This window comes from Mesocricetus auratus, unplaced genomic scaffold (genome assembly GCF_017639785.1).
Source record: "Mesocricetus auratus isolate SY011 unplaced genomic scaffold, BCM_Maur_2.0 Super-Scaffold_100022, whole genome shotgun sequence".
Classification (NCBI taxonomy): Eukaryota; Metazoa; Chordata; class Mammalia; order Rodentia; family Cricetidae; genus Mesocricetus; species Mesocricetus auratus.
Window position 1 is genome coordinate 33331164 of NW_024429203.1, and position 26650 is coordinate 33357813.

General features: G+C 37.6%; 1 protein-coding gene across 1 annotated transcript in view; it reads left to right on the forward strand.

Annotated features, from left to right (window-relative positions):
• Nucleotides 1-24137, forward strand: part of Ireb2 (iron responsive element binding protein 2) — a 46622-nt gene extending 22485 nt beyond the window's left edge. The window contains exons 9-22 of the mRNA XM_040729789.1: nucleotides 2466-2637; nucleotides 4222-4319; nucleotides 7103-7219; nucleotides 8209-8368; nucleotides 9500-9635; nucleotides 11112-11196; nucleotides 11662-11818; nucleotides 12153-12277; nucleotides 15487-15591; nucleotides 15674-15816; nucleotides 18081-18228; nucleotides 18309-18431; nucleotides 20377-20562; nucleotides 21252-24137. Coding sequence (XP_040585723.1) covers nucleotides 2466-2637; nucleotides 4222-4319; nucleotides 7103-7219; nucleotides 8209-8368; nucleotides 9500-9635; nucleotides 11112-11196; nucleotides 11662-11818; nucleotides 12153-12277; nucleotides 15487-15591; nucleotides 15674-15816; nucleotides 18081-18228; nucleotides 18309-18431; nucleotides 20377-20562; nucleotides 21252-21362 — 1866 coding nt within the window. The 3' untranslated portion in view covers nucleotides 21363-24137. The remainder of the gene's footprint in view (nucleotides 1-2465; nucleotides 2638-4221; nucleotides 4320-7102; nucleotides 7220-8208; nucleotides 8369-9499; nucleotides 9636-11111; nucleotides 11197-11661; nucleotides 11819-12152; nucleotides 12278-15486; nucleotides 15592-15673; nucleotides 15817-18080; nucleotides 18229-18308; nucleotides 18432-20376; nucleotides 20563-21251) is intronic.
• The last annotated feature ends 2513 nt before the right edge of the window (nucleotides 24138-26650 follow it).

The following is a 26650-nucleotide window of genomic DNA, read 5'->3' on the forward strand; positions in this document are numbered from 1 at the left end:
AAGCAGGCTGTGCTGGCTAGGAATCCACCTGTCTGACTTCCCAGCACTACGGTCATAGTACATGCTGCCATGCTTGACTTTTTGAACTAAGTTCTGGGTATGAAACTGAGGCCCTTATGCTTACAAGGCCAACAGCTTTGCCACTTTACCAATTGCTATTTCTCTAGACCTTATCCCCAGTTTTTGTTTTGTTTTTTAATATATATAAATACTTATATATACATTTTTTAAAAAGTTTTTTGAGACAGGGTTTCTCTGTGTAACCACTGTGGCTGTCCTAGAACTCGCTTTGTAGACCAGGCTGACCTTGAACTCACCGATCCACCTGCCTCTGCCTCCCAAGTGCTGGGATTAAAGGCATGCACCACCAATGCCCAGTACTATCCCCAGTTTTAAAAAGCATTTTTATTATACTTACATTTTTGTTTTGTGTGTGTGTGTGTGTGTGTGTATGTATATATATACATGGATGGATGGAAGGATGCATGTGGATGCTATGACTTACATGTGGAGGTCTGGAGACAACTTTAGGGAGTTGGTTTTTTTTTCTACCATGTGAGTCTTGGGAACCAAACTCAGGTCATCAGGTTTGGTGGCAACACTCTGAACCATCAGACCTTCCTCCCCAATTTTTTTTTACAATAAAAAAGAAAAAAAGAAAGCCCAAAACAAACGTTACTAGGGAATACTTTGAAACATTCAGGGGTAGAAATGTGATAGTGAGACTTCTCCATTGTCTGTTTTAACATTACTTTGAGGTAATACTGGCTGTATATGTCTAGTCTAGTGAATAATAAGTTTTAATATTGCAATCTAATTTTTCTAGTTTTCACTAACTTTTAAGTTCCACTTAACATGGTTGCACTTGAAACATACATCATACATAATTAGAGTGTGGGTTGCTTCTCAACAGTTTTGATTAAATTACTGGTATGATGACTTTAGATACTCCACAAGGTAAGACAGTATTACCTTCTCAGGAATAATAATTATTCTTTTTCTCTAAATTAGAAGTGTACAATTTATTCCTAAAGGGACAGAGATGTTCTATTTTTATTTTAAAGAAACTAGTTCTGCCATGCGGTGGTGGTGAACACTTTTAATCCCAGTACTTGGGGAGGCAGAAGCAGGTGGATCTCTGTGAGTTCAAGGCCAACCTGGACTACAACAGCTAGTTCCAGGACAGCCTCCCAAAGCCACAGAGAAACCCTGTCTCGGAAAAAAAAAAGATAGAAAAGAAAAGAAACTAGTTCTTCAGAGGTCCCCAAAACACTACTTTTCAGATGTCTGGCTGTTCTTGCTTGACAGTATCACTGTTCATGTGGTTGACAGCTTATTGTGAGAGAATCTTTATCTATTACGAGTATTTATTGGATATATTATTTCTCTGTTGAGGTTTGGTTCTTCTTAGGGCTTTTATAGAATTAGCCATCTTATTTTCCCAAGTACATATTATGGCACTTTGTGACTTTGATGACAGCAGCAATTTAACCTAATTTATTTTTCTTTTTCAAAGTTTATGTTTTTTATATTATTTTAATTATGTATGTGTCTATATCCATGTCTGCATTTGTCCTCATGAATACAAAATGCAGTGCCACACTGGCTGGGAAAGGCTGTCAGATTGTCTGAAGTTGTAGATAAAAGGCCATTGTAAACCATCTAACATGTCAGATCTTTTGGAAGAGAAGTACATACTCTTACCATTGAGTCATCTCTTCAGCTCCCCTATTTTTCTTTTTCTTTTTAAAAACTAAGATCAGAGGCCTAGAATTCAGTTACAGGAGATCCAACACCCTCTTCTGGCTTCTGCAGTCAGTGGGCATGAATGTGATTCATAAACATACATTCAGGCAAAAATATCAATAAATGTAAAGTAAAAATAAAATAAATAATAAAAACAAGCCCTAAGATTTGAATTTGTTTTAGTTACTCAGTAGTAATGAAGAATAACTTTTGGAGGAATTCAATTTTAAACCACATGTTAAATCTGACCAAAATGAATTTACCCATCAATAATAATGTTACTATAAATATTTGAGCCAATACTAATAATTTGAAGAATTTTGTATAGCAGCATGTAATTTTAAGTATGGAGTCTCTCGTAAGTATATTAGTATTTCATACATTTATAGGACGCCAACAGTGGTTAGAACACCATTGTTTCTTGTGCTCTTATGGAAAAAAATGCTGCCAGCAATGCAGACATTCCTGCCTCTACCTCCCAGGAGCTGGAATTCAAGTTGTGTGCCCACACCCAGCTCTTTTTTTTTCTTTTTCTTTTCTTTTTTTTTGAACCCTAACTAGCACAGACCAGTCTTCCATTTACTGCTTATTCTAAAATACCAGTAAAACTGGAATTTGAGTTTGTTTCATACAATAAAAGACCTTATTATTAATATTGGTTAGAAATCAATGCTAATTTTATCATTGCTGATTTTGTGTTTTCTTCATATCCCTAAAAGCACCTCAGGCAAGTAGGAGTGGCTGGAAAATTTGTTGAGTTTTTTGGAAGTGGAGTTTCACAATTATCTATTGCTGATCGAACTACTATAGCAAACATGTGTCCAGAATATGGTGCTATCCTCAGCTTTTTCCCTGTTGACAATGTGACACTACGACATTTAGAACATACAGGTAAGAGAACATAAAATGATTGTATATTTCCACTGTAGCTGCTTGACACTACTTTATAGCAAACTGTGCCACATGTGCTAGTGATATTGATGAAACAGTAACTCTCATATATTAATAGATGCCTCTAGGAGTCCTCAAACGCTAGTCCCTTGTGATCCTCTGACAACATATATAGTGAATTACTTAAACCACTGGTACTCATTTTACCTTTCTCCCACAAAGAACAGCCTTTCTACATATGTATGTATATACATATATATGTGTGTGTGTGTGTGTGTGTGTGTATGTATGTATGTATGTATGTATGTGTGTGTGTGTGTGTGTGTATGTATGTATGTAGAGGAGCAACCAGATAAGAGTTTTTTGAGCAAAAAGTAGTGTAGGGTTCCAGGTTCAAGATCTTTGTGTTGCGTTATTGACTAGGGTCTTTGATAACTCTGATCACTATAGAAGCCATCTTCAAAATGATACAGTGAGTGAATCAAGCAGCAAATAAACAGTTGTTTAAATTAAGCCCTTGAAAAGAGTGTTTTCTGTAAAATGTGAAACTTTTATCAGGATTTGGTGGTAGAGCATTCACGAGAAAGACAGTGTTTATTGAGAAGACGGTACTCCTGCTCTCAGCTGTGTTCTTGGGAGCCCATCTCCTTTAACTCTTGTCTGTGTTACACTGTCTTTATTGGACCCCTGCTCTGTTTCACTTCATTATTCATATACTGATACGAGTTAACATACTAGTGTTTTTGGTGGTGGTGTTTTAACTATGTAGCATAGTAGCCTAAAATGTAGTGGTAAAAAAACAGTGGTAGGGCTGTTTTGCTCTGGTAGAGCACTTGTCTTATACTGCAAGGTCCTGGCCAATCAAAAACAAACCTATCAATAATCATTTATTGCCTCATGGTTTTAGTAGGTCAAGGATTTCAGACAGGGCACACCAGGAAGAACTCGTTGTTGCTTTTTGTCTAGGACCTCAACTGCCCAACTCACAAGCTACAGCTTGGAATCCTGAATACTGTACTTAAATGAATGTCAGCTCTGGGCTCAGGGAGGGTTGTCAGCACATCCATTCATATGTATCAGTGAGGTATGCCCATATGGTTTCCTCACATGGTCTGTGTTATAAATTTTAAAAGTGGCAAGAGAGAAAGCCGCCATGTGAGAGTTCAAGCAGAGGGGTTTTTTTATTGGGAGAAGAGATCATAAAAAGGGGAAAGGAGAGTGAGGAGAGCAGCATCCAGGGACAGGAGCAGTAGGAGAGAGGAAAGGGCAGGGGGCACACGACAAGGACACGACAGAGGGAGAGAAAAAGGGGGTGGGAGGTGGGCAGGACCCATTTAAAGGGAACATAGTGAATAGGCACAGGTGGTCTCTTAGTGGCTGCAGCTAAGGGTGTATCCTGTCAGAACCCCAAGGGCAGTCCAGTACAATGTCTACTACTGTCTAGACTCTGGTAAGTAGAGCAGAAGACAAGCTTAAGTAAACATGTGAGTGAGTGGCTCTTGCTCACCACTGTAGTTTCACACTCCTATCTTTAGGGTCTCAGAATTCCTTACTACATTTTATTTTGCTGTTCCTCTCTTTTAGGTTTTGACAAAACCAAACTTGAGTCAATGGAAAAATACCTTAAAGCTGTGAAATTGTTTCGAAATGATGAGAATTCTTCAGAACCTGAATATTCTCAGGTATATGCAAGTAACTCACCTAGGAGTAATAAGGATGAGTGCTTGTGCGTAACCACTTATGTTTGAATCCTAGTTGTAAGTACTTACTAGCTAGCTAGGTAACTGGGCAGTGTGCCCCTTAGAGGTCTTAGATTAAATGCAGACTTGTAGAACAGTTCCAACCATGTAGTAAGTGCTTAATGAGCAACTGCTAACTGTTCCATGGTCCTGGGAACAGAACTCCGGTCTTACAAAAGAGCAGTATATGCTCTTAACCACCGAACCAGCTCCCCAGCTCCCAGTCTAGCTTCTTTTTTTTTGTTTGTTATTTTGTTTTTGGAGTTTTTCTATGTAACCCTGGCTGTCCTGGAGCTCACTCTGTAGACCAGGCTGGCCTGGAACTCACAGAGATCTGCCTGCCTCTGCCTCCCAATCTAGCTTTTTATGTATTTAAATATCAATTCTTAATTCTATTTATTTTGGCTTTATGATGAGCACTGTGATATTCCCACTGTTCAACCAATTTCAATTTTTATCCTGTCTATGTCTAATTGATGACTATTTTGGACTCTTCTATTGTTATATGGTTTTAAATGTTAAAGATTACAACTATGCTCTATTGGATATATTTGGTGCCATAGGTAGAATTCACATTCAGGAAAGTTAATTTTAATAAAACTGTATTCTAGGACAATACATCAAGGATTTATAACAATTTGGAATTATGGTTTTGCCCTCCCCAGGGAGGGGTTCTTTTTCACCCAGCCTTGTTTTCTTGCTAGCATGTTCCTATCTCACATAATCTACTAATTTGAATACTTATGTATCTGCCTTTCCCCTAACTAGAACACAGTAAGTTCTGTGAAGGCAGGAACTTGATTTTAATATATATTTCTAGTTTGTAGAACTGAGAGAGGGACAGAGACAGATGGGGGCTGGGCAGAATGTGAGAACGTACATGGGAGAGTTCATTTGTTTATAGTAGGGTCTCCCTCTGGACTGACCCGGAATTCACTAATTGCCCGGGTTATTCTGGAATTCGAGGCTGTCCTGCTCCCTCAGTCTCTTGAATGTTGGGATTACAGGTATAAGCCACCACAGCTGGCTTTTTTTAGAGAACAGTCTTGAAAGCCAGAGTGAAGTCTTAGACATTGAATTTTCGAGATTCTGGAAAAAATCTTTTAACTCCTCTTACCATTTTTTCCCCTTTGATTTTTGTTGGATCTAGTGCATTGTCCAGGTTTTTTTTTTTTTTTTTTTTTTTTTTTTGGTTTTTACGAGACAGGGTTTCTCTGCATTGTCCAGTTTTTAAAAACGAATGGTAGAGTAAAATTGAATTGATTGCTTACTAAAAAAAAAAAAGAAAAAAATCATCCCAGTGGGTGCCAACACTGAGAAGGCAGAGGCAGGCAGATCTGTGTGAGTTCAAGGCCAGCCTGGTCTGCAGAGTGAGTTCCAGTACATCCAGGACTGTTTCACAGAAAAACCCTGTCTTAAAAAACAAAACAAACAAGCACTCTAGCCAAAGGCAAGATGTAGCTCAGTTGGTCTAGAGCTTATGCATGAAGCCCTGGGTTTTGTCTTCAGAAATTCAAGGCCATCTCAGCTCTGTTGTAAGCTTCAGGTCAGCCAACACACAAAACCATACCTCAAACAAATAAAAAAAAACCCTTGCTGTGCCAAGGATAGTGGTTCACACTTGGAATCTCAGGACCCTGGAAGCTATAGCAGGAGGACTGTAAATTCAAAGCCAATTTGGGCTATGTAGTTCAAGGCCAGCCTGGGCTACATAGGATGCCCATGTTTAAAAAGAAACATTATAAAACGCAAAATAAAATCTTGGAAATAAAATTAAAATCTACCAAGTTGTTGATTTCAAAGGAATTCTTGGGACTGGAGAGATGACTTAGTGCATTTACTACTCTTATAAGAGGACCCAGGTGGGTTCCCTGCAGTCATATGATGTCTCATAACTAACTCCAGTTCCAAGGGCTCTGACACCTCTACTGGCCTCTGCAGGTACCAGACACACATTTGGTTCACATACATACAATGCAGGAAAATAGTCATACATATAAAATAAAACTAAATCTCTAAAAAATAATAAATTCATTCAGTGTTTACTTAGGAAAAAGACTATGATCAGTTAAAATGCACAAAAGAAATGATAAATATTTGGAGAAAAAATAGCTAATTGGGAACTGAAATTTCAACAAAAATAATGACTTTTAAACCACGGAATAAAAGCCTACTCATCTAGAACCAGAAAGAGAAAGAAACCCTGTAATCCTGCATACACTATGTTGACGAGTATCACATGTGAGGTGACTGGGGTGAAATGTTTTCTCACCATTAACTTTGTGATCTCAGCATGAGGCGGTGAGTTGATTAGCAGAGCTTCTTCTGCTCCATTGTGCAGGCTTCTGTTGTGACAGTGGTTTTGGTTTGGTTGTTTTAGGACAGTCTTATGTAGCCAAGGCAGGTGCACTGTGTGGTTGAGGATGACTTTGAATTTAGGAGTGCTGGGATTACAGGCAATGCACCATCTAGTCTGATCTCGTGTGGTGTACAGGGTGGGATCCAGGGCCTCATGCATGCTAGGCAAGCCCTCCAGCAGCTACGCGGCATCCCCAGCCGCTTTGAAAGCATTTAGATCTAGAGGGAAAAAAATTGAGGAGCCATGATTTTCATAAGCTGTAGTTAAAAAAATATAAATGTACTCATTCTGCTTTAAAAAGTAATGTTTGCTTTTATATCTCTACTTAGAAATTCTGACCTCTTCTCTCTCCACTCTGTTTTCCTAGGTGATACAGATTAATCTGAATTCAATAGTTGCATCTGTCAGTGGTCCAAAAAGGCCTCAGGATAGAGTTGCTGTAACAGATATGAAAAGTGATTTTCAGGCTTGCTTAAATGAAAAGGTAAATTATTTCATTGTTTGTTTTATGCTGTGTGTTAAGTAGTAAAGAGCCATAGGATTTCGGATTGTTTCATAAATTGAGTGTACATTATGGCATGTGCCAACAGCCTCTTTTTTTCTTCTGTCAGTCATTTGGTGAGCTTTTTCCTCTGAGGGTCAGAGTTTGGATTCTATTTTATTGAAAGTAATCAAAGGTTAATAAAATTAAGTTTCTTAGTAACAGTGGTTTCCTTTCAATGTTAATCAGCTACATGTGGCCTGCTCTTGGATCTGACAGCACAGACTGAGCATCTTTTATCAGTGAAGGATGTCTGGGCAGCATCATCACAGACTTCTTGACTTACCACTAGGAAGAAATCACTATACTGTGTAATTATTCCCATAAAAATTGATCAAAACAACAACAACAAAAACTTGGCTTTGGAAGTTTCTAGTTTTTGTTTTGAGAGTATGGCTTTATTCTTGGCACTTGCTCTGTTTTATTAGGGAAAGTCAGAGCTGGCCTTGTCTCCCAAGCCTTGTTTTATAGTTTCTTTTTATTTGCAAAATACTAAACTTATTCAGAAGAAAGGTCTCTGCGTTGCTGTTACCTGTCCGGCAACATCGGCACTTCCTAACTCAGCAAATCTTGCTCATCTCTTCTGCACGCACACACTTGAGTCATTTGGTGCAGATCTTTAGAATAGGAAGAGTTTCTACCATGCTTTGAGAGTTCCTCTAAGCAGGAATGAATAGGGAACATCGGAGTTAGGTCTGATTCTGGAAGGTTGGCTGCAGTCATTTACATAATATATGAATGTTGCTTCCGAACATCACTGAATTCCTCTTTTAACTATTGAAATCACTCTTAAGATGAATTGGACTTCTGAATGGTGTAAACCTTTTGTGTCACAGTAGAACTTGAACTGTTAAATGATGAGGGGTCAGGTGTGCAAGCTGTGTTTTCTATCAGTCTTTACAAAGTTATAATATTTACATGCAAATTTATAGGTTGGATTTAAAGGTTTTCAAGTTGCAGCAGAAAAACAAAGTGATACTGTCTCTATTCATTATGATGGAAGTGAATATAAACTGTCCCATGGATCCGTGGTCATTGCTGCAGTCATCAGTTGTACCAATAATTGCAATCCATCTGTCATGCTTGCTGCAGGTAGGTTCATTTATAACCGTATATTCTCTCATGTAAATTACTGTTTGCTTTTCTGTTATATTCGTTTCTCTTCCTTAATTGATAGATCCATATTGTATTTCATATTGAGAGGCACTGAAATTTTTAATTAAGTTTGTTAGTACCTTGAGTTTGATCTATAGTATTTTTATTACACAGAAGGTAGCTTTTGAAAAACAATGTCGTTTACATATCTATTAATTTTAAATTGTATCTGCCTTCAGTAAATTTAGAAGTATCACTAATCAGCAGGTATTGCTTGGAGTTTTTCCCACCAGCTTACATAATACCACAGTATACTAGGTCCCACTTATAGTTGTGCAAGTGAGGGATCATGAACAAGTGTATACAATGTCAGTTTGTATACAGCGTAACAATTCTTACGATTTTTTTTTCCTTTTTTTGCTGTGCATGTGGGGGTCGGGGGCTTTCGAGGCAGGGTTTCCCTTTGGCTTTGGAGGCTGTCCTGGAACTAGCTTTTGTAGACCAGGCTGGTCTCGAACTCACAGAGATCTGCCTTCCTCTGTCTCCCTAATGCTGGTATTAAAGATGTGCGCCACCACCGCCCAACAACAATTCTTATTTTCAAGACAGGGTTTCTCTGTAGCTTTGGAGCCTGTCCTGGAACTCTGTAGACCAGGCTGGCCTCAAACTCAGAGATTCACCCGCCTCTGCCTCCATAGTGCTGGGATTAAAAGTGTGGGCCACCAGTGCCCAGGTTGTGGTGAGGGTTCTTAATGTTAGTGAAACTATGTATAATTGATGTTTAATTGCTCTTTGTTTACTATGATTATGGCATTTATGATTCAGTCAGTAGCTGTATGTGAATGTTCTTTTTTTCTGTTTGTGTGATGCCAAGATGTCAGTCTATACCCTAATAATTTGCAGCTTGATGACTTCTTTATCTACTAAAAATTTCAATTTGGTTTCAGTGAACTGAATCAATAGATTAAAATGCACAGTAGTAATGATAGAAAGTTTATGAGTTTGAGGTTTTTTTTTTTACTAAAAATTGTAGTTTGTGATGTTAAGCACACCTTTTTCTTGCTTTTTATTCTAATGTGAACTGGGAGAAGGGTACTTTGTCATAATCAGTATTTGTTGATTTTACAGGTCTTTTGGCTAAGAAGGCTGTTGAAACTGGTCTACGAGTTAAACCTTACATAAGAACAAGTTTATCTCCAGGCAGTGGGATGGTTACACATTACCTCAGTTCAAGTGGAGTGTTACCCTATCTTAGCAAACTAGGGTAAGTGACATTTACTATTGGTGTTCAGCAGGTATTAAATGTTATTTGTTAAGAAACAAAGAGAGAAGATAAAGACAAAAAATATTATTGTAAGAGCTGATGGGCTCTTTGAGTAGGCACAGGGCACACCCGAACTCCAAGGTCTTGGCATGAAGGAGATTATTACCTGGAGGGGCAAGCCCTGGGAATGGGACCTGTAAAGGCAGCAGTAAGCAGATTTTTTTTGTTGTTGTTGTTGTTGTGTTTTTTGTTCTGTTTTGTTTTTGAGAGAGTGGGTTTTTAAGGAGAGGGTAGAGTCTGTGCCTAGTGTGCGTTGGTTAGGCATATTAGATAAATAATTAATTTTGATTGTTGGACTTTGGTGTTTAGGAATGAATCAGTGCTGTATAAGGGAACAGATCTTGGAAACTACTTTTTAGAATGCACTCTAATGGTGTTAGCAAGAGAGAGAAGGAAAGGCAAAACCTGTCGGTGTCGTGTTTGCCATGCTTGGCCTGCTAGAGCCCTTCACTTTATGTCTTGCCATTTTCACAGTCTCATGCCCACCACTTAGATGCTTACTGGGACTATTTGGTGAGCAAGGCACTTGAAAGTCAGGCACATGGTCTGTAGCTTCAGAACTGGGGAAACCAAGTCACAGTGAGGAGTACTGTTAGAGTCCTGTGAAGGAGTACCTAATTCTCATGAATAATGTAAAGTTCAGAAAAGAGTAAAATAAAACAAGTTGCATTGATTTAATTGAGCATATTGTCTCCAGGTGGTGGTGGCCCATGCCTTTAATCTCAGCAGGACAGGCGAATCTCCAAGTTTGAGGCCAACGTAGTCTATTGTGGGTTAATTTGTCTGTGAACTTTAAGAGAAACTTAGTATTTATGTTTCTTCCATAGTTAAAAAATTGACAGTAGTCTAATTTTGGAACATAGTATTCTTATGTAAATTATTAGTCCTTTTTAAAGCCTCATAAATTTTAGATATTTTTATTTTGCAAATAAATTTGCAAAATGAAGAATTCTTTGGATTATGTTTGTAATCTTAATATTGGAATTACAGTCAGGTATTCTTTTTAGGTGTAATTGATTGAGAGTTGATTAATTTACTCCTACTAGAGTGCCTCCTTACACTTTGGGGCCTTCGATGAACCTATTGTAGTGAGGTCATCTTGATATTTTAGAGGTTTAAATATGCCTTTTGAGTGGAAAAACAATGTGATTTAAATATTTATGGTTCTAGTTATAGCAGAGGTCTGGTGCTGTATGATAAGTACTTTTGATCTAGTACAGATATTGTAGATATATGGGCTCTTCTAAGACTTGCATTCAGTACAAAGAACATACAACAGTGAGGACTGAATGTTCAAAATGTGAAATTTGATGTGTTGATGGTTAATTCTTGTGCTACAAATGATTTTTGAGTACTCTTGTTCTTTCTTTACAATTACGATATGCTCTCCAGTTATGTTTCACTTTTTAAATGCAGATTTGAAATAGTTGGCTATGGATGTTCAACCTGTGTGGGAAATACAGCACCTTTATCAGAAGCTGTTTTGAATGCAGTAAAGCAGGTAAAATGTGGATTAGCTTTTTTTATTATTTGTTTTTTAATAAAGATACTTTAATGTCTGCTTAAGCACCAAGGTTAAGAAAGAGGTGCTGGTTCAAAAAGAAATAAGACACACTTAGAACAGAGGTGGGAGCTTTTTTGAGAGTTGCCCCAACTTGTTTTAACTATATCTTGTTAGTAAATTACAGAGAGTGTACATCGATATGTGTGTGTGTTGATATTTACACTTGCAACTCTTGGGATGAATAACTTGTGAACCTTAAAATGATACAAAGAATTACTTCTACGTTCTTAAAATAATTCTTTAGTAATGTAAGGAACCATTAAAGTTTATAGGACTTGTAGTTGTGTACTTAAAACTATGTTTTTTGGTTGTCTGGCTCTCAGAACTATACAATAAACAGATTTTATAATTGTATGAGTGTATATAAGCTCTTGAAACAAGTATATTTGTTTTTCCCCTCAGGGTGATTTGGTTACCTGTGGAGTTTTATCTGGAAACAAAAATTTTGAAGGTCGACTTTGTGATTGTGTTCGTGCCAATTATCTTGCCTCTCCACCCTTAGTGGTGGCTTATGCCATAGCAGGCACAGTGAATATAGATTTCCAGACAGAGCCTTTAGGTGTGTTTTCCTACATATTATCTGTGTGTCTATATGTATACTGTGCATACTTCCTCCCAGAGTTGTTAAAATTAGATCCTTGATGTGAAGAAAGCATGCAGCACTCGTTACTTCCTTACACAGCCATTCTTATGTTATTCATGCATATCTCGATGTGAAGACCCTAAGCTGTACATGGCATCAGTTCTCAAGATTTAACCTTGAAGTACACCCTTGCTAAATCAGCTACTGGATAGCTGTAACTTGTCTTTGAAAAATAGAAATACTTTGAGGTATTGGTTTTGTGTTGATGTTTTAATGTGTGTACTGAATACCATGTTAAAATCTTGAGCAGGTACTGACTCTACGGGCAAGGAAATTTATCTGAATGACATTTGGCCTAGTCGAGAAGAAGTTCATCAGATAGAAGAAGAACATGTTGTATTATCCATGTTTAAAGCTCTAAAAGAGAAGGTAGAGGTAAGAGTCTCGTGGGGCTTTGTTTTTAGTTTTGTTCTTTATTTTGAAGGTCTCACTGACTCATACCTGGGAACTCACTCTTTACAGCCCACGCTAACCTGTGAACTCAGCAATCCTCGGCCTTCTCAGTGCTGGGATTATAGGCATGAGCCATGTGTCCTTGTCTTCTAAACACAATGTTTTACATTTTGAGTTTACATCTTTTATGATTGGTTTTTTTAAACGTATGTGTGCATGTGTAAAACCATTAAAAACAATGGCAGTGGCACAGGCCTTTAATCCCAGCACTCAGGAGACAAGGGCAGAGAAGCTCTGAGTATCCTGCACAGTGAGATTCTGCTTTATAGGGAACAGGGGTGACGTTCTTTATGACATTTTCCTGTTTGTATCATTGTACTTTACTTACTTATTACTCTTGTCCCCACTATCCTGTTGGGCTCCTTCCTCCTCCCAAATAGTGCTTCTTCTACTTTCATATGTGTGTGTGTTCATGCAGACACTTCAAAATCTTCACATGTGAATGGTAATTATTTCTTCATGTGTATGAATCTAGGCCTGTGCCTCCTGTGGCCTGTGGAGGTTAGAGAACAGCCTTGGGTGTTAGTCCTCACCTTCTACCATGTTGGAGAAAAGCTCTTGGTTTGCCACTGCCTCTGCCATCCTAGCTGACCCACAAGCTAAGGGTTCTCTTGTCTTCACCTCCCATTTTATCCATAAGACTGATGGGATTGCTGCCTGTGTCCTGCTTTAATTGACTTCTGGGGATCCAGTGGTTTACCTATTAATCTATCTTCTACTCTTACCTCTACCTTCTCTCTTAGAGCTTTAAACATGGACAATATAACATGTTTTTCTGTCTGATGAACCCCTCAACTAGGCTGAATATCATACATTTAGCATATATATCATATTTTCAAATCTAGGTTCCACACAAGAGAAAAATATGCAACATTTTTATTTCTGAATCTGGCTTATTTTTCTTAACATGATGGTCTCTAATTTCACTTTCTTAAAATGTTAATCTCCCTCCCCCGCCTCTCTCTCACACACACACACACATACACACATACACACATACCCCTTAGGTTGTACATGTGTGGTATTTATTTTTATTTTACTCTCATCTTACCATCTCTAATTTACCTGCTCCACAAAGTCTTCTTCCTATTACTTACTTGAGTCTAGATTTTCCATGTAAGAGGACTTCTGATAGTTATATTCTGAGCCTGGCTTATTGCACTTAAAATGATGATCACTAGCCCATCCATTTTCCCCACAATTAACAATTTTTTTTAATGTCTGAATAAAAACACCACTGTTATATAAAGGATATTTTCTTCTTTATCTGTTGATAGTCATCCAGGCTGGTTCTATATACAGGCTACTGTTGTTTCAGTAAGCATAGACATGGATTTGTAGTTTGGAATGCTATTTTATGCCTGGAATTGCTAACTATGAAAAGAAAGACCTAGACTATTCTATTTGATTTTGAGTTACTGAAGTGTTTGTCATTCCCATCAAATGGTTCAAAAAATCAGTAAGAGCAAATATTGAACACTTGCTGTCACTAAAATGCTGGCCATTGCTTTACCTCCATAGGACAGAGCGCAATGTCTTTTATCCCCCCCCCCAGACTTGCATTTGTGCACAAATGAGCAAATACATTTATATAGACTTTTATGTTCAAAGTAGCATATAAACTTGAACATTCAGAAAATGCCTTACTGTGTGGCAGCTACTCTTCTAGGTATTAGATACATCATTGAACAAAGAAAAGAATTCTCCTGCAGAGAGGCAGTGAACTGTAGAAAAAATAATCCTAGCACTCAGGAAGCTAAGGCAGGAGGATAACCACAAGTTCAAGACTGGCTTGGCCTACATCATGAGTTAGTTACAGGCCAAACTGGGCTACACTGTGAGACTGTCTCAAAAAGAAAACTGGGTGTAATGATATCCACTGGTTTATTTGTTTGTTTTGTTGAGACGGGGTTTCTTTGTGTAGCCTCAGGTGTCCTAGAACTAACTCTGTAGACCAGGCTGGCCTTGAACTCATAGAGATCTGCCTGCCTCTGCCTCCCAGGTACAGGAATTACACCTCTAATTACAATATTGGACCAGGGACAGGTGGTCACTATTAGTCTGAGGCCATCTTACTCTTTATAGGGAGTTAGTTACAGGTCAGCCAAGACTGCATAGCAAAACCCTGTCTCAAAAAAAAAAAAAGAAAGAATTATGTAAATTTCATATTATGCTAAATGTATACAGAGAAAAGGAAATTGGGATGAGAAGGGTTAGTTGTGCAAATTTGGGGGAGCATGCTGGGAAGGTATTTTGTTTTGTTTTTGAAGACTTTACCTTTGTACACCAGACCGGTATTAAATTCAGTAACCCACTGTAACTTCCTGAGTGCTGGAATACACTGTGTCTTGCTGTCATTGCTATTTTATACAAGAAGTTGAAAAGATGGCATTTATTTAGTTTTACTTCTTTATATGTATGACTATTTGCCTGTGTATATGTTTGTGCACCGTGTATATGCCTGGTGCTTGCAAAGGCCAGAAGATGGAGCTCAGAACTCCTGGAACTTAAATTACAGATGGTTGTGAGTTGCCATGTAGGTGCTTGGAATTGAACCTGGGTCCTTAGCCTCTGAATTGTCTCTCCAGACCACTCAAGCCTACTATTTTGAAAGAGAGAGTTGGATAAGGAAGGTAGAACCAGAAAGTTCAAGTCTAATAGTCAAAGCTATTGGTTGAATGGACCATTGAGGTAGTAGTGGAGATTGATGAGAAATGGGGTTTAAAGGCAAGACTAACTGGTGGTGATGTTGGACAAATATATTGGAAAAAATAAAACATGTTTCTTTGCGATATTTCTAAAGATTGATGATATATCTTACATACTAAATTTTTTAGTGTGTCTATGTATATACATGTCTTTATGTGTTCTTAAATTTGAGTATGGGTGGCTCTATGATATCTATATTTGTTTACATTGAAACTTAACTCTCAAAATTGCTTCTGAAAATTTGGTGAGTTGAAAGTTTTAAAGCTAGCCTATTTATTCTGTCCAAAATTATCATGATTTTTCAAGTGAGTAAGGCGTCTTTTCCTCTCAATCTTATCTAAGTATTATTTTTTATTATGGATATTTATAAAGTCTATTTTTCTGACTCTATTTTGGGCCATTCATCCAAACTTCATTTGCAGATGGGAAATAAACGATGGAATTCCTTAGAAGCACCAGAGTCAGTGCTGTTTCCGTGGGACGTGAAGTCTACTTACATCAGATGCCCTTCATTTTTTGATAAGCTTGTAAGTACTAGCTTACTGCTTGATCTTTTAAAGATTGTTACAATTTAGAAGAAGAGTTCAGTGTTTTTTTTTTTCTTTGTAGACCAAAGAGCCAGCTGTACTCCAGCCTATTGAAAATGCACATGTCTTACTGTATTTGGGAGACTCTGTTACTACAGATCATATATCACCTGCTGGAAGTATTGCTAGGAGTAGTGCTGCCGCTAAGTATTTGACACACAGAGGGTATGTATGAGTCCACGTTCCAGGGTGTTGCTTTGCCTTCCTCCTCAGTTAATAAAAGGCTTTTCTTTTGGTCATATTCCTATGTCTAATAAATACATACTATCTTAGGGCTCTCATTGTTAGCATATTTGTCTTCAGCAAGAACTGAATGGCATCCGTTGACCCTCTTTCGTGTGTGTGTGTGTTTATATCTTATTTTTTAAAGATGTATTTATTATGTATGCAGTGTTAAAGATGGTTGTGAGACACCATGTGGTTCCTGAGAATTGAACTCAGAACCTTCTGTAAGAACAGGCAGCCAGACCATCTTTCCTTATAATGTTAGAAATTGAAGTCACTATTTTTAACTGAGCCCTTACTCAAACAAAGCCTTTATAGTCTAAAGAAATAACTGATTAGAAACAATAATCAAACTTAGTTTGACATATCAAATGGATCCTGACTGTTTGGTTCTAAACAGCTTCCCATCATTAAAATGTAACAAATACGTGCTTATAAAATATGTATTAGTGAGACTAGGATTAATGTGTATCAATATCAAAGAAGACTGACGGGGCCAGGCGGTGGTGGTGCACGCCTTTAATCCCAGCACTCGGGAGGCAGAGGCAGGCGGATCTCTGTGAGTTCGAGGCCAGGCTGGACCGACAGCCTCCAAAACAATACAGAGAAACCCTGTCTCGTAAAACCAAAAAAAAAAAAAAAAGACTGACGGGATCAAATTTGAATAGTCTGATTGTGTGAGTACGCACATGCGTGCACCAGTGGAGTCAGCAGGAGGATTCTCTGAATCCCTTGGAGCTGGCATTGTAAGCTGCAGCTGTGAGCTGCCTGACATGGGCTCTGGAAACTGAACTCAGGTCCTCTGTATGAACAAGCAATTTTAACTACTGAACCAAAGAGATACAAAGTTAAGACTAGAAAGGTCTTGTTTCATTTCTGGAAGAGTAATAATGTAGAGTTGCTCTCACTAAAGAACTGTTTTGGTGTCAGAAAGTTTATTTGCTGTGTTATTGGCTTTTGAACATTATTTGTTGCTTGAGCAATTCAAGTGTTTTTCATTGAAATACTTGATAAAAATTGGAGCTATGAAGCCTGATTTGACAGAATAATACTATAGCTTTTATTACAAAGTTTTTTCCTAATACTTTTTACTGCATTTAATTTAATATATATGTGTATGTAAATGTGCAAATTGGTTCTCTTCCATTTACCCTGGGAATCCATACTCTTGTCAGGATTGGCAGCAAGTGCCTTTACCTGCTAGGCCATCTTGCTGGCCTATTTTAAGTTGTCTTTTTTGTTGTTGTTGTGATTTCCATCCTGGTCATAATGATGATGTATTTTTCACTTCTTTTAAATATATAGTATTGTATTATTTCTTTTAATCTTGTAGTTCTCATCACTTTAGAATTTTCTGAAAATATGACACCCAAAATCTACACCAGCTCTTCTCAACTTTGGAGGTGACACAACCCTTTCGTGGGGGTCACCTAAGAACATCAGAAAAAAATAGATTATCTACATTATGATTCATAACAGCAAAATTAGTTATCAAGTAGCAACGAAATAATTTTATGGTTGGGTTCACCACAACATGAGGAACAGTATTAAAGGGCTATAGCATTAGGAAGGTTGAGGACTGCTACACCATTTTATCCTGAAGTAAGTTTTTTTAAGGTGGGCAGTGGTGGCACACATCTTTAATCCCAGCACTTAGGAGGCAGAGACAGGCAGATCTCTGAGTTTGAGGCCAGCCTGGTCTACAGAGTGAGTTCCAGGACAGCCAGGGATACACAGTAAAACCCTACCTCAAAAAAAATTTTTTTGTTTTTGTTTTTTTTTACAAGTTCAGAGTGTTGATGCTTCTGTATAACAGATCAAATCAGAGGTTGATAATAATCAGTTGTTGATTACTGAGATATTTTTGTTCAGTAGTTTCTGGCCTCTAAAACTGCTGGATGTGGTGACTGTGTTGTGGGCCAGAGAATTATAAGTTTGAAACCAACCTGGGCTACATACCTAAGACCTTGCCTTTTAAAAAAAAAGTAAGATCTGAGATTTGCTTCAGGTTAGTGGGGGCAATTACCTAGGAAACTGTGAGTTTATAGATCGGTGATAAACTCATGAGATCTTTTTAAGTTTTAAACTAGCTTGAGATCTTTTCAGGTTTGGGGAGGTAGACAATAGCCTTTAACAGGTTTTTACAACTCAGTAATGTTATTTTCTGTCTGGCATGAAATCTGTCTTTCATAATTTCCTTGTAGCCTTACTCCTCGAGAATTCAACTCTTATGGAGCCCGAAGAGGTAATGATGCTGTGATGACAAGAGGCACATTTGCAAACATCAAGCTTTTTAATAAGTTTATTGGGAAACCAGCTCCCAAAACCATTCATTTTCCATCAGGACAGACGGTAAGAATGTACCCAAAGTACCTCAGCCATTGCTCACTGGATCAGCTTCTATATTAAATATTATTCTGTTTAATCTACAGCTTGATGTATTTGAAGCTGCAGAACTGTACCAGAAAGAAGGTATCCCACTGATAATTTTAGCAGGGAAAAAATATGGTTCAGGAAATTCAAGAGACTGGGCTGCCAAAGGACCCTATTTGCTGGTACTGATTCTTAAATTTTATATTCTTAAACTTTAAGTATTTATTTATTTATTATTCATACAGTATTCTGCCTGCATGTATGTTTGAGAAGAGAGCACCAGATCTCATTATAGATGGTTGTGAGCCACCATGTGGTTGCTGGGAATTGAACTCAGGACTGGAAGAACAGTCGGTGCTCTTGACCTCTGAGCCATCTCTCCACCCCAACTTAAAGAACTTTTAAGTATTTCTTTTCTCAGTAACATCTTTTCAAAGTTTATTTGGTTTATTTGAATTTTTAATATGCTTATTTAGATCTTACATTTGTTTTTTGTTTTGTTTTTGGTGATCTTAGGTGATATATTTCTACCTTTATTTTGCTAGTCTGAATTTGATTAAATATCAAATCTTTTTATGTAAGAAAATCTGTATGGGAGCAGTAAAGAGGAAAGAGAAGTTTATCTTAAACTATCATGTGTAATACCTCCCTTTCACTTCATTTCTTTGAAGAGACTCAGGTAGCCAAATAATCATACTCCTTGACTAAGTAAGAAACCTGTCTATATTTTCTGTGAGGTATTCATTTTCTTCAAGGACAGTGATTTATACAGGAGTCACAGGTTAGCACCTTCTCTTGTTTTCTATCTGGTATTACCAGGTCATCTGTCATCCCTGTCTTGTGTCTCATGTCATATGCACCCCAACACTCCAGTGTGCCTCTTTTTTTATTTGTTTTGTTTTTAAAATGTTGTTCTTGAGGTAGGCATGGTAATCATGCCTTTAATCCCAGCAGAGGCAAGAAGATCTCTGAGTTTGAGGCCAGCCTAATCTACAAAGTGAATTCCAGGACAGCCAGGGCTATGTAGAAAGCCCATCTCAAACAAAATAAAAAGTTATGTATAAGTACAAGGTATATATACAATACTTGAACAAGTATACAGCACATTTGTGAGATTTGAATTTTGGAACAAAGAGGGTAAAGAATGCATGATTAAGGAGGGAAATGTCCTAAAAGGCTTTAGTCACTTTGTTTTTTAAAGTGAAGAAACCAGGAACCTCTAGCTTAGTGGTTTTCAATCTTTCTAATGCTGCGACCATTTAATATAGTTTCTTATGTTGTGGTAACCCCATAAAACTATTTTCATTGCTACTTCATAACTGTAATTTTGCTACTGTTATGAATCATAATGTAAATACCAGATATGAGACTCCTGTGAAAGGGTCATTCAACTCCAAAGAGGTCATGACCCAGAGATTGAGAACCCACAGGGTGAGAACTATCACTCTAGTTCATTTGCTCAAAGTAGGGCTAGAGCTAGATTAGAAGTCTTGCTGCATTATTAGTTCTATATCTCATAACTCCTGGGTTCTATTTGCAGATTGACTCAGACCTTAATGCTGATAGCACTGTCTTAATTCTAGTCTGTCAGTCTGCCAAACCTTTTCATTGTTACTATTTTTAAGACAGAGTCTTTCTGTGTAACGCTGGCTGGCCTGGGACTCACAGAGATACACCTTCCTTTACCTCTCCAAAGTACCCCAGAGCTCTACTTAGAGTCAAAATATTAACCCTGGAGTTGGGTTGGTGGTCAAAATAATATAAGGAGGTTTTTTTGTTTTGTTTTGTTTTTCGAGACAGGTGTTTTGTTTGTTTTTGAACAATCTATAAAAGGTTTCTGTAGATACCTTATGCAACACCAATCTCGGTAATGGTATAGTATATCAAAGATAACTATACAAAGCCCAAAGTAGTTATTTTTCCCTTTAAAATACTCAACTGTAAGGTAGATATGATGATATATCCTGCAAACTCAGCACCCCAGAGGCAGAAAGCAGGAAGATTGCCATAAGTTTGAATCCAATTTAGGCTACAAACCAAGATCTGTCTCAAAACTAATAATTATAATGATGATGATGATAATAAATAAAAATAAAAGTGATACAATGAAATGAATGTCTGTTACAGGGTGTAAAGGCTGTTTTGGCTGAAAGTTATGAAAAAATCCACAAAGATCATTTGGTTGGAATTGGCATAGCTCCACTTGAGTTTCTCCCAGGAGAAAATGCAGACTCCTTGGGACTCTCTGGTAGAGAACTATTTTCTTTATCATTTCCTGAAGAACTCTCTCCTGGAATTACATTAAATATGAAGGTATTTGAAGATTTCCAAATACATAATTGTGTACCCAGTACTCAAATTGGTGTTTGTAAGTTGAGTAAGAATTGTTTCTAATTGCATTCTAATGTCAGTACATGTAAGCTGCAGCTCTTTCCTGTTAATCTGTGTTATTAATAGAGCTCATGTTATCTGAGGAACAGTGGAAGGAACTGGTTGCTTAGCCTAGGAAAAGATGCCTGGTAGAGAATTGAGGCTCAGTTGCTTATGCCAGGTTTTCAGCTCTTTCTGTTTTGATCTAAATTTGACCCAGGCAATAATCCATTCCAAAGAGAAGCAAAAGTTCAGCATTCAAGGTTAGAGTAAGCCTTTATAACTAAGGAAAGAAAGAAAAGGGTAGGAGACATTGTATGTAATGGACACTTACTGTATAGTTAAGTGTAAATAGTGAGTGATAACTTTCATAATGGAAGCAAAATCTAAGTCATGCTATAGAATTGCAGTCCAATCCTTGTCCTTTAGAATTAGAGATCAAAATACTTGTTTTTCTACTTAGCTCATTGTTTTTAAATAATGGAAAGGTTTGGGGGCAATCAAAATGTAGGAATTTAGAACCAGGAAAATGAAGCAACAAATCGGGTAGTTAGTGGATATGAATACAAATGATCTTATTCAAGTAACACTTTGAAGCTCTGACACTCACATATCTTTTTGTTTGTTTAAAGACAAGTACTGGAAAAGAATTCAGCGTGATTGCATCATTTGAAAATGATGTGGAGATAACTTTGTACAAACATGGAGGCTTATTAAACTTTGTGGCTCGAAGATTCTCATAGTATCTACTTACCATGGTATCTTTTGTGACTGGCAACTGCAGAGCCTTTTGTGCTGGATCCAGGAACCTTTGCCATGGAGCTGCAGATAATTCCAGTACATTTGTTTATGTCATCCATGGATGTAAATGATTATGAATCAATGTAGTGACTGAAATGAAATCTTGATTTTAAATAATATACGAATGGTGCTATTAACATTGCTAAAATCAACGTGTGAAGTGTGTTGTGGAAGAGACCTGTAAGTATGGGGGTTATATTTTATCAGAACATTTTGTAAATAAAGAGAGAATTTGAACTTGTGTTGAAGATTTATATGAGTAGCGTTTCTGAAGCAGTTTGTTTTGTTTTGCCCTATAAAATTGGACTACTGTTTGTTGGTTTAAGAATAGCAAGTTGAAATACAAGAATCCAGATTAGTCCCTATTTTAAGTGTATTCCTTTCCAGGATTGAATTGGACATAGTTGGCATTCCCAATTTGTAATGTAAGTCAAGTTTACCCTTAGTCTCAGTATGCTGAATAATAGAACCTGCCCCAGATCACAGTCCCTCTGACCAATCCAGCCAAAGTTTACACCATGTCTGAGGATAAATAATTGCAAAATATAGATGATTGTATGGTATCATGTATTAGTTAAAAAAAAAATACCTCCTGTGGAACAGCCCTGTAATTTTTCAATAATTTGCCACTGTGACTCTCTGGCAAGCCTCAAATGCTGGTGTATTAATTTGGACTAGATTTTGCTCATTTTACATGATACTGTAACTTCTGTAACCTCAATTAGGTATTATCAACTGACATTCCACCTTCCTTTTCTAAATGCTGGAAACAACTTGAGTCAATCAACTCTAGATTTCCCCTAAACTTACAAATAAATTACCTACCCAAAATTATATGGATATGCACCCCTAAGTATTCTTTAATGTTATTTTTTACAGTCCTTAAAGTTGACTTACTGCTGTTTGAGTCTTTCTTTAGGATATTATCAGTCTGTTCATTTCATTATAACTTGTTTGTTTTTAAATCAAAACTGACCATAAGGATAAGACTCTTGGTGATCATTGCTGTCTGCATGTCATGTGTTCCTAGTTGCATTTATATCTGTTACAGCACATGCTTTGTCTGTGTTTAAAATCTTTTTTTTAAAGGGTTGGAAATTAGTTTTAGAAGTTCCTATAACATTTTAATTAAGAAATAAAACATAGCAACAGATGTTAAATGTAATGATTTTTTAAATGTTTTCTTTATCTGATTTGGTTTTGTGCATAGCACAAAAGAATAAGTACTTGTTTTATGCTAAAATTCAGGAACTACCAAACCAGTGGGTGAAGAGCACTGAGAACTTTGCACATAATCGGTCATACAGTCTGTTGAGAATATTTTTCAAATATGTACTTAATTGAACTAGAGTTTCACAAAAAAAAAGTCTCTGTACTAAGTGGGGTTCTTTTTTGTTTGTTTGTTTGGTTTTTGCTACTTTGAAATTATATTGTATACTGGTAGAAGCCATGTGTCTGTCTTGTATGTCTGCATATGTATTAATCTACATAGAAACCTGAGTTAGGAATGGAGAAGTTACAAGTTGAGTATTAAAATACTGGTACTTGCTTTAAAGAAATGATAATTCAGGATGTATATATGGGGGAAATGACTTATTTTGAAAGCATACTCTGTTGATAGTCTGAGTTAAAGGTGTGGACATAAACATCTGAGAGATGATAAACAGATATGAATCAAATTTTTACATTTCTAGTCCCCCTAGTCCAGTAATGGTATAAAAATTGTATTTTGGGAACAAAATCAAGGTTCTCTTAATCTCTTGCTTAGAAACAATGAACTAAAATCTCGATAGGCACGATTTTAAATGGGGGAGGAAAATTAAGTGCATGTCTCAATGCGTGTATTTTGTAATTCTGCCTCCAGCCAAATGTTATAAAAAATAATGCCTGTTTTTAATGTGTCACTTCCTTTATTGACTATTTTTAGTATTTTTGTTATTTTCTAAACATTACCAATATTTGGCAAAGGAAGTGAACACAAAAAGCAAATCAGTATTGTGAATGTAGAGTAGTTACCAACAGCAGCATTTTAGTCTCAAGAACATTGTGTTCCATGCTGTGTGTGCCTTAGTTATGCTGCTCATACAAATGAAGGAAAGGAAAGGTTTCCAGCAGGTACCTCTTTCTCTGTGTTAGCACTTGGATGAGAGGCATCTCTTCACCAGACTATTTGGATTTTCACTGGTATTGAACTAAAACCTGTAAAGCAAAGAGCTCAGCCAGAGTCGGTTATTTGCATATTCGATAACAATGTAGTGTGCATTCCTCTTCTCAGTGATGACAGGATGAGAAAAATTGACAGTTTTCAAGGGTTGAAAAACCACCTTCCTTTTTGCCTTTGAGTCTAGGGAAAAGATACTAAGATATTGGATAATGATACTATATTTGATTTGGGGGGGGAAACAGGGAAAGGAAGTGGACTTTGACTTTTTTCAATGGAATTTTTTTCCCCTTCAAGGGGGACTGTGACTGTGCTGATGTGGTCTTTTCATTTTGTTTTTATCAATTTTACGCCTAATATGTGGCTATAAAACCATATTATCTCTTAAGTAACTACAAATCATTGTTATTTAAAGCCAACAAAATAGTGTAAGTTTTAAGTTCAATAATGTTAAGTATTGTATAGAAATATATTGAAGGTAAAGTTCAGTTAATGAAATTGTGTATATGTTACTGATGCTGTAAATTATTTTTAATAAAGAAAAATTGTATTATCACACTTGACTCATGTTGTAGTAACTTAGAGTAAAACATCATGACTTAGAACATGAAATTGGATTCAAACCTGTGTTGCCTCCCCCAAAAGCCCCTCCTCCCACTGTTCGTAGCAACCTAAGTGATTAATTAAAACGGCATCCAGGGCTGGAGAGATGTGTAGCATGATTAATAAAAACCCAGAGAAAGATATTGTGATTCAAACTGAAGATCAGAAAAGCAAAGCAGCTAACCACTGGAGAGTTCTTACCACTACCAAGGCTCAGATCAAAGAGGGGAGATCCTGTTCCAGAGTGACTGCAGGCTGCAATGCTCCCCCACCAAACCTTGACTCTCTAGTGCTGGGATTAAAGCCCTGTCATCCCAAGTGTCAAAGGTGTGAGCTGTTTCTTTTTCAACTGATCACTGTCATGTAGCCCAGAGAGGGTAGCCTTGGACTCAGAGATCTATCTGCCTCTGTCTCCCGAGTGCTAGGATTAAAGGTGTTTTAGATTACAAACAAAATATCACTACATTGATGGCTCAGAGACTGAAAGCACTGGCTGCTCTTCAGAGGTCCTAAGTTCAGTTCCCAGCAACTCACAACCATCTATCATAAGGTCTGGTGCTCTCTTCTGGCATGCATGCAGCAGAACATTATAATAAATAATCTTGATATCCAAAGGCTAAAATAGTCACAATTCGAGGATAGTGTCACAAAAGCAAATACCAACATAAGTATATCCTGATAGTTTCATGGAAGCAACAACCTTGGTGCACTTATCACTTGATACCAGTTTTGCTTCCTAATTACCAACTACTGCTTGTCTTGCTGTTTTGATGAGAATTATTTGGATAAGTTTTACAGCTGCTAGACTACACACTGGTGTTCAGGATATGTTTGGGCCACATAATAACATTTCAGTCAATGACAGACCACATGTAACTGGTTCATAAAACGGGGCACCCAGTTTCATTTTGTGTGATTACATTGACATTTGCACAATGAGGTCACCTAAGGATGCATTTCTCAGAACATGCCCCATCAGTAACAGTACCTGAAAAATGAATCATCTATTGCAAAAGTAGATGTTTATGTAAACCTCATATTCTGCTCATATGAACATTGAATTGTGTGTATTCACTGTGTTGGCACTAAACTTTGTCTATTGTGTAAAGGAATTACAAAACTGCACCAGTGAGATGGCTCAGGGGGTAAAAGGTGCTGGCTGGAGAAGCCTGGTCACACAAATTCTATCTCCAGAGCCATGCAAAGGTGAAGGAAAAAACTGACTCCACAAGATTGCCTATGACCACATGCACACGCACACGCAAGCATTGTTTTTTCTCCAGACAGGGTTTCTTTGTATAACCGCCCTAGTTGTCCTGAAACCTGCTTTGTAGACCAGGCTCTCCTCAAACTCAGAGATCCATCTGCCTCTGTCTCCCTAGTGCTGGGATTAAAAGTGTGTGCTATCATGCCCAGCTTCCATATATTTTTTAAACTACAAAATTAGGTTCTCTAAGACACATTTTCTGTTGGACCCAAAGCATTATACATGGCTAAATACTGAGCTGTGACATTGAGTCAAACAATACAAAATCATGTAATCTCTGCAAGTTGTTTTTGTTTCACATTGGAGGGGTGTGTGTGTTATCACACACATATGTGTATAAAATCTCCAGTGTTGAGGGGAAAATGATTTGGAAGCATACATTAGGAATCTTAAAAGACTGAATAGTTCATCCTAAAGACAATTTGGAGTACATAAAACGGCAAGGTGGTGCACACCTAGCATCTCAGCACTTGGAGGTGGCAACAGGAATCCAGCCTGGGCTACATGAGATTGTCTCAACCAAAACCTTTAGATGCACAAAAATTGTATGAATAAAGATACCCTTAAAAATGGGGAAATGTCTACTTAAGTGAAAATGGCAAGTTGCAGAAAGCATTTGTCCCTGGTTTTTCTCCTCTGCAGCAGGGTCTCCTTATGTAGTCCAGCTTAGCTGCCTTGAGCTCAGAATCCTGTCTCAAGTTCTCATATGCTACAATTAACACCCATCACTATACCAGTGATATTCTGAATATCCCAGGAGATGGCTCAGTAGTAAGAGTCTTTGCTACCCAAGCTTGAAGACCTGTGTTCGGATCCCCAGAACCATGTAAAAAGCCAGACATTACTGTGCATTTCTGCAACCCTCGTGCTGCGCCAGGGAGTGATGGAATGAAAGGATCACTGGAGCTTTCTGACTGCCAGTCTAACTGAGAAAATAATGAGCTCCGAGTGAAAGACCCTTCCTCAGGGGAATAAAACAAAGATCAGTTACCAGAAAGGACACCACATCCTTTTCATCGGTGTGTGTGCATGGACGCATACCTAGCTTGAAAACCGGTGCTGTGGCCAAGGTTTTGAACTGGGAGTTGGTAACCACGGTCAGGTTGCTCTGTGCACTCTAGAGTTCAGTTTTCCCGCCAGCACAGACAGTGTAAGCCTGTTTATGCAGTCGTTTTGGGTTGAAGCATTCCAGTACCTAG